General features: G+C 54.3%; 1 protein-coding gene across 1 annotated transcript in view; it reads left to right on the forward strand.

The window, feature by feature from the left end:
* The first annotated feature begins 8,490 nt into the window (after positions 1-8,490).
* Positions 8,491-8,749, forward strand: part of TLX1 (T cell leukemia homeobox 1) — a 5,375-nt gene continuing 5,116 nt past the window's right edge. Inside the window, exon 1 of the mRNA XM_029916537.1 lies at positions 8,491-8,747. Within this exon, the coding sequence (XP_029772397.1) occupies positions 8,491-8,747 (257 nt within the window). The remainder of the gene's footprint in view (positions 8,748-8,749) is intronic.

Below are 8,749 nucleotides of genomic sequence, written 5' to 3' on the forward strand. Positions count from 1 at the left end.
CTCTGGTATGTCCCCAGGCACTTGCAGTTTAAAGCAGGACAGACATACAGACATGCTTCCTACCTCGGGGATTTGAGGGCCATCTTGGACAGAGGAGTTATGTCCCAGCCACATATCGGGGAGCTTTCTGTGGTTAGGGCCCTATGAGCCAGACCTCAAAGACTGCTAGCACTGGATCAGCGGAGGTGCAGGGGGTGTCAAGTGAGAGAAGAGCTAAACAAAAAGATGCCTGTGTTTGGCAAGCATTATCCAGAAAGGTGGGGGCAGGGAGGCGGAGGGCGGGTTTGGAGCCACACTATCAGTTGCTGGGGGTGTGGATAGGAGTGGGGTCTTGGGTGAGGCTGCTTATGGAAATCTATCATGAGAGGAAGCAGGTGCCCAGCCAGGCACTTCCTGGGGATCCAGGCAAGTGCCAGAGGCTCAGCCCCGCTCCCAGAGGCAGGAGCACTCCCCATTCACATCCCACACACAGCCCCACACGCTACACTGCAGCCGGATTCACACACAACACCCCCAGAACCTCATTCAGTGCAGAGGGATTTACAGCTCTCATTACACACCCATGCAGCCTGCCTGTCCACACTGCCTAGACTTCCTAAGGCAACCAACTGGTCCAATTTCCAGTGGCCCATTGGCCTCCTTCCCTGTTCTGCCCTCACTTCCCCAGACCCCAGACTCCAGTGGAAAGGGGCACTCGAACTAGGGAGTGAGAGGGCAGCTGAGAACCAGGAAGAATGGTGGGCGGAGGGCTGCGCCCCCGCTCCAAGTCAGCTCCCTCGCCGCTGTCCCATTAATCACAGCGTCGCAGTCCAGTTGGGAATCCCGAACGCCCAATGCCACACGCAGCCCGAAGAACAATGAGATTATTTCCGGGGAGAGAGGACGCCTCGGGCAGGGGCTCAGGCGGCGGTGCCTCCTTCCCTCAACACGTCCCTCGGCACCCAACAAGCGCCTGCGGCGGCCAGGGACGGGTGGCAAAGCGAACGCGGGTGGCGCGCGGGTGGCAGGGCCTGGCCGGTCTAATTCAATTAGCTGGGCCGCTGCAGCCTCGGTGCAACTCTGGGCCCGCGGGGCTCAGCTTAGGGCAGCTGCTCTTTGTGAGTGGAACCCATACATATGCATAGAGTCCCTCCCCTTTGGCCACCCCCATCCCAAGTCCTGGCACCTGCGGCTCCCCCGCCCCGTCCCTGCCTTTGGCCTTCTCAGAAAAGTTAGGAAACTGTGTGGCTGCTTGTGAGCCCAATGTGGCCGGCAGAGTGCGCGCCTGAAGGGACGGAGGCGATTTTTATCTGTGCCGGGTTCCGTGGGGAAGCCAGTGCACCTGGAGGTTTGTAGCATCCGTGTGTACCTGTGGGCGGAGGCATGAAGGGGGCGTGTGAACAGCCGCCAGGAGTGCACAGAGGCGTGTGTGTTTTTAAGTGCAAAAGTGAGTGTGGGTCTGTAAGTGTGATCCTGAGAGAGAGGGTGCTGGATCTGCTCCAGCGCTGAATCGGTGAAGCCTGGGGTGGTGGTTGTGTCTGCCAGGGACCACTCCTGTGTTTGCGGGGTGGGGGATGGGGGCATATGCAGGCAGGACAGCGTGTAGAACACATTTCCACGCTAGCAGCTGGGCCGCCCAGGCGGGATCCGTTCCCCTTCATTCCGAGCGGGGTTTCTGATCCAGGAGGAGCTTGGCGAGTTCATTTCAAATCCCAGCTCCAGCTCAACTCATTTATGCGGAGGACACTTCCAGAGCCCACCGGGCGCAGCCGCAGAGCGGAGGTAGAGGTGCGGCGGCCGAGGTGCGGCGGCCAGGGCCTCTCAGCCCGAGCCGCGGTCGGAACTGGCCTAGTTTTCCATTCCCAGCGCATTGTGGCTGCGACTCAGGGAGCATCTGCAGCTTCGACGGGCCCTGAGCGCCCGGCGGAAATGTCCAGACCTGTCCAAGCCGAGGTGGCCCACGCTCCTATGCGTGACTGCGGGACCCTCACTCAGGCTCCCCCTGCCATGGGCCCGGGACTGAACCCCTCTAGGAGGCAAGGTTTCCCGGAGCTCCATCCGCCCTTCCTCTGCTGTGCGAATGTATGCTCTCAGAGGGCTGAAGAATTGGATTGAGGCGAGAAGTCTGGGTAGATCTTGCCACTTACAAGTTCTTTGTCCAGTCAGAAAGCCCCGCTCATTTTCAGCTTGACTGTGGGGCGGGGGAGTGAGAGAACCGCATACCCAGAGGTCCGGCCCAGGGACCCTGAAGAGCCCCCAGCCCCCCACCCCCACTCCCGCACTGCCTGGGCCTAAAGGGAGTAGGTTTCTAGAAGGTGGTGGTGGCCCTGGAGGCCTGGCATGCAGCAAGCTAGCGCTCTCCCCGGTCCCTCTTCCTCCCCCACAGGACACTCAGCACACTCAGGGAATGGCTATGACCCTCTGCCTCCCAAAATTCCTCAGACCAGCATGGACCTGCTTGTCTGGGCTAGGGCCAAGGGTGGACACCAAGGATGGGCATGCTAGGGTGTGCCTGTGGTCCCGGGTGCCAGGCTCGGGTGCTCTACTGGCTCCAGTGGTGGGAAGCTAAACTTGGTGCCCAGGGAGCCCTTCAGGAGCTGACAAGGGGTGGCAGGGTCACAGAGCTCTATTCTGCCCTGAACCTCAGCCCACACCCTGCCCAAGCCTTTCTCCGTTCTGGCATTCTGAGAGAAGACTTAGCATCAAAGATCTGCTCTGTTGTCAAGGGCATCGGTCTAGATGGTGAGGCCTGAGGGTCTCTGGGCTTCCTTTGGGAGAGAGTTGGTCAGAGAGAGGCCTGAGGCCCTAGCTTCCTGCCCAGAAGTAATGGAACCTCCTTAGTATCAGAGGCCAAGAAGGGAGCCCCTACAGGGCAGGGCCTAGACTTAACGACCCCATTGCTCAAGCAGGCTTCGGGGTAAGAAGCCGTAGAAGAAAAGTGCTGGCTCCTAACCCAGGTGACAGCTTAGGTAAGTCTTAGAGCAGGGAAGGTCTGACCCTTCTCTGTCTTCAGTCTGTTTGTGGTCCCTCCACTGATAAAGAAATGTATGTTTGTCATTCCATGTTGGGGAGATCCTCAGTTCCTGTTCCGGTAAGGACTTGGGTAGGAGCCCCTGGGGCTGGCCCTGGACAAGCCCTCTCCCCTCCCCACCCCCCACCGCACCCTGAGAAATCACTGTGTAGCTGAAACCAGCCTGACCTGCTCCCTCCCTCCTTCCCTAATCTAGAGATGACACCCTCCCACACACTTTGGAGGTGGAGTGCCCTTTACTGGGTCTCTAAGTCCCTAAGTCTCTGCTGTGCCGGCCCCTCCATTTTCTTCCCTTTTCCCTGAGGCAGGTGAGCAAGGCAGAACTTTGGTATTAGAAATCCGGGTCCCAGTGGCCCCACCACCAACTGCTTCATGTTACGAATCCCCTTACATATGTCTCAGCTTGTCCTATCTGTTCCCTGCTAAATATCTGTTGGGCATATTCTGTCTCCCTCTTTCCACACCCACGGGCCCACTATGGCCATTTCCCAGACAACTACACTAGAAAATAAGACCTCTCTCCCTGCCCCACGTGCGGATACACGCACACCTTCATTACACTCCCACTTTCACACAGTAGCTGAGGGATACTCTCACCCCGTCATACGTGCCCGTTATACAGGGACAGTTATAGAGATACACTCTTATCTGTTACAGAAGACACATTCACCGGCATCACAGACAAATGCACTTGTACAGATGACCCAGACTCTCTTCCTGTCCCCCCCTGCCCCCCCTCCCCGCTCCCTGACAGACATGCATTTTGCTTGCCGTTGAATCCCAGCAGCCTAACACTGGTACATAATAGACACTTGATACATATTCGTTGGGTAGATTTTAAAAATTATTCCTCAGAGACATGCCGAGTCTATCTGCATGGCCACCCCCCCCCCCACTGTCATGCACACGCTTTCACATCTGGCTTTCCCCTCATGGACACACAGTCCCACAAACACAAAGTAATTAAGTTATCACACACACACACACCCCTAAGCTAAAGTACAACCCCCGGCCCGGGGGTCTCTCCCAGAGGGGGGAGGGAGCCGTGTGGGATCCAAAGGGCCGCCCTTGGTGGTGAGCCCTCCCTCTCCTCCTCCCCCAGCCCCCGCCCCAGCCCCAGCTGCTCCTCTTTTAATTGGAGGCACTTCTTCATTCTGCAGGGAGAGGAGAGGGGAGTGAGGGAAGAGGGGAGCGGAAGGCACTGGGCGGGGGTGGGGGCTGGGGGTGGGGTTACCAGGTGGTGTTAGGGCCAGAACCCACCTAGACATATGCAAGGTGCTCCTGCAAAGCAAGGGGCACATCTATCACCTCTGGTGTTGAGAAATCAGCGTGTAATGAATGGAGTCAGAAAAACAGCATTTGAGGCCAGTCTCCGTCCCTTCCTACTTTCAGGGCCTCAGTTTTCTCAACTGTGAAATGGAGATAACAGAAGCCACATCACAGGGTTATCGGAGGATGACACGAGATAACAACTGTGACTGAAGGGGCTAGGACATCACTGTGGGGTGTGCTCCTACTCTCTTTTCCTCCCCTCCTCTTTCCCAACAGGGCTGCTGCTGGGGGAAACACAACAGCAGAAGGTTAGTCCCATGTGTCTCCTCCCCACCCGCTTCAGAAAACTTTCTGACTTCAGGTAACCTGGCTTCTGGGAGGGGTGGGGGCCAGAACCCAGCGACCCCTAACCCTCCTGTCTCAACTTCCTAGGAAAAGAAGGGACGGAAAGGGTGCCCTGGGCCCTCAGCAAGCAACCACCCTGTTGGAAAACAAAGGCCAAAGTCAATTGGACACAAAGAACCCCATCTTGGGGAAGGCCAGCACTCAGAACTGGATTGGGATAAAAGTTAATTCTCATAGGTAGGAGAGGCGTGGGTGGAGGGGGGTGTGGAAGAGATCAGTGAGGCAAACAGCTGTAAGGGCAGGGGAATGTCAAGATGTCCTTGGGTTGCAGGATTTTGATGAGAAGAGCCTCCTGACAGTCTTAAGAGGCCACCAAGCAGCTGTGACCTCTGCCAACCTTGGGCTGGCGAGGTCTCCTGCCAGGGACCCTGGCCCACCGGTGCCAGATCTGAGGACTCCAAGAGGCGAGTAAGGGAGATGCATAACTGGTGGAACAGGCAAGGTCAGAAAGACATCGGAGCTGGAAAGGTTCAGCCAGAGGAGGAAGGAGGGAGGAATGGGGAGAGAGTTAGGAGCACTCAGGAGGCTCCTGCATGGGCCAGAGGGTGGCAAAGGGAAGTTGTCCTGTCTCTCCACAGACAGAACAGTGGTTAATCACGAAAAGGAGCAAAGGCACTGCAATCCAGCCTTGAAGCAGAAGCAGCCTTGTCCATACTTTCCAGTCTCATACAAGGAAACCGATTCAGATTTAGGGAACCCAGATTAATCTTCTTCGGCCTGTGGGACTTTGGACAAGTTTGTTCATCTCACCAAGTCTCAGTTTTTGTTTTTTCTTTTTAAAAATGAATCAGGGGTGCCTGGGTGGCTCAGTCGGTTAAGCATCCGGCTTTGGCTCAGGTCAGGTCTCACGGTTCGTGGGTTCGAGCCCCGCATCGGGCTCTGTGCTGACAGCTCAGAGCCTGGAGCCTGTTTCAGATTCTGTATCTCCCTCTCTCTCTGACCCTCCCCTGCTCCAGCTGTCTCTCTCTGTCTTTCAAAAATAAATAAAAAGCATTAAAAAATTTAAAAAAAATAAAAATGAATCAAATTCATATACCACACTATTCCATTTAAGTCATACAATTCAATGGTTTTTAATATATTCACAAAGTTGTACAACCATTACCACTATCTAATTCCAGAATAGTTTCATGGCTTCAAATAGAAACCTTATATCCATTTGCAGCCACTTCCTACCCTTCCTCCTCCAACCTGTGGCAATCATTTATCTATTTTCTGCCTCTATGGATTTGCCTATTCTGAATGGTTCATATGTTTGCAGTCATCTAATAAGTGGCCTTTTGTGCCTTAGCATAATGTTTTCTAGGTTCTTCCATGTTGTAGCATGAATAATATTCCATTGTATGGATACACCACATTTTGTTTATCCTTTCATCAGATGAGGAATGCTTGAGTTGCTCCCACTTTTTGGTCATTATAAATAATAGTGCAATGAACACTCGTTCAATTTTTCATAGTTATTTTAAAATTGGAGATGTTTCTATTGACTGCACAGAGTTGTGGGTCTTAAATAAGATCGGTGTGGTGCCTGGCCCATAGTCGTTTCCCAGTCAAATATGTAAGTTTATCTCTGCTTTAGTTCCTCTAAGATAAGAGGCAGGAAAGAGACAAATTTAGGTTCAAACAACTTTTGAAGAAAGTTATGGACTCTCCTGGGGACGGTTATAAAACCTGGTTTGGGTGGGCAGAGAGGAGTGAACTGGCAAGAAATGTAAGCATTTCTGCTCAGTATTTACAAAGCACCACCTATTTCACACATGGCCTTGTCTTGAGTGGGCCTGTGTCCACCTGCCTGGAGCCCAGACAAGGTTTTCCCCTTAGAGATGCATTTTCAACCAGCAGCCAGGTTTCCAGGCTAACCCATAAAAGCAACTCAAATCCAGCTCCCCCATCTTGACAAGTCCCTTAGCCTCTGAAACTTGGCTTTCTTACATCTATAAAATAGAGATAATACTCATCTTGAAAGGTTGGTGAAGTTCCGTAGTGTTCCCCATAATACTTATCATGATCTGACTTACTGTATTTGCTTCTTTGTTTATTGTCTAACCCCCTGTAGGGAATGTAAACTCCATGAGGGCAAGACCTTTGTTTTGTCTACTGCTGTTTTCCCACTGTCAAGAACAATACCTGACACATGGTAGGTATTCAACAAATATTTGTTGAATAAGGAGGTTCATTCATTCATGTTTTGCCCAAGATGGGTGTATCCTGTAGTTTGGGGCTATACTCCACCGGGAGTGGGGGGGACTGAGATGAGTTTCTTGCTTCCAAGGAGGTCTCTTCACGTGGAAATAGCAGACATGACCAAAGCAAATAGACAGTAATGAGACTTGATAAATAGAATATGAACCTTTGCATTCCAGCATCTTGCCTGATAGAGACAGTCCCTCCCTGAAGACCTGTTGAATCTGAAACAGACCAGAAATAGATCCAAAGTGATCCAACCTGCACCCTTCTCAGAGCTTGGCTCCTGGCAGGGAGCAGACCTTTCCCTACTGAAGAGGGGAAAGACAGGAAGCAGAAAAAGGGAGTTTCCTCCTTTTCTCCTGGGCTCTAAGCCAGTCAGCCACAGGCAAAACTTTAAAAGGCCTAAATTTGTCCAGATGCAGTTCCCTGATTTGGTCCCACCAACCGTAGCCCCCCACTGCCTTAAGGCCTCCCTCCTAGGATTCCAAAAGTAAGAAAATAACTCCTTCCCTTCACCACAGTCCAAAGTTTTCTTGCTTGGAATAGCCAGCCCTGTGCTAGTTGCTAGGTGTAAACAATCTGATTGGATTCATTCACATACTGTGGGTACTGCTTCTTTGAGGCATCTGTTTATTTAAAAGGAAAGGGGTATCTTGAGGCATGGGCACCCTGGCGGCAGGCCCCAAGCCACCTCTCTTGACATTTGCCTTCCTCTCAGGAAGTCTTTCTTTCCTCAGTTTCTCTGAATGGGCCGCGTTGGGGTGAACAACATATAGCCAGTTGTTCATAGGGCTGTGTTTTTAAAAAGGACAAGCCTGAACTCACCTTCCTGCCTCAGGGACCTGGGCTCCATACCTGGGAAGTAGACAGTCTTCTACTTTCTAACAAGCCAGACTTGAAGTTTGCAGTAAATCCTCTTGTTGAAGGACAAGTGCTTCCCAGCTAAGCCCTTGGGGGACATTCTCCAGTAGCGCAGGGACACCCTTCCCCAGAGGCCTAGTGGCCTGGACCTCTATGGCCCAATTCAAAGTGAAGGGAGTCTCCTGCCAGACTGGGAAGAGGGCTCTGTCCTCCACGTCCTTGGGTCCGTCTGTTTATCGGTCTCTGGGCATGGCCGCCTCCTGTTCTTTCTCTCCTTTTAAGTCTCTAAATCTCCTCTTCTCTCTCTTCCTGAACTACTTCTCTGGAGCCTCGGTCTCTGTCCCTCTGTCTCTGGCTCCGGCATCAGTCTCGGCTCCCGGCCTCCCTCTCCCCCTCTCCGCCCCTCCCCCGCGCTGTCATTCACCCCGCTCCTCTCCACGCACAGCCAATGGAGAGACCCGGCCGAAACGGCTAGGCTCGCTCGCACCGGGCTTTTTCGCCGGGTGATTGATGTCCCAGAGTCAACATCGAGCTAGCAGCCGGAGAGGGGAAGGAGCAGCCTGAGAGGGGAAGAATACGGCGCCCCCTCTCTCCTTCCCCTCCCCCCTGCTTTAGCCCTCCGCGCACTTCGCCTCCAAGTCTCCGCGCAGCCAGGAGCGGCTGCCGCCTCCGCGCCCCTGCGCGCTGCCCCCCGAGTCAAACACAGCGATCGCCGCCGCCCAGGCCCCCCGCCCCCCGCGGGGCCGGGGGCCAGCATGGAGCACCTGGGTCCGCACCATCTCCACCCCGGCCATGCAGAGCCCATCAGCTTCGGCATCGACCAGATCCTCAACAGCCCGGACCAAGGCGGCTGCATGGGGCCCGCCTCGCGCCTCCAGGACGGAGAATACGGCCTTGGCTGTTTGGTTGGAGGAGCCTACGCTTACGGCGGCGGGGGCCCCGCGGCCGGGACAGGGGCCGGAGGCGCGGGGGCCTATGGTGCTGGCGGTCCCAGCGGTCCTGGTGGCCCAGCTA

The sequence above is a fragment of the Suricata suricatta genome, chromosome 2 (assembly GCF_006229205.1).
Source record: "Suricata suricatta isolate VVHF042 chromosome 2, meerkat_22Aug2017_6uvM2_HiC, whole genome shotgun sequence".
NCBI lineage: Eukaryota > Metazoa > Chordata > Mammalia > Carnivora > Herpestidae > Suricata > Suricata suricatta.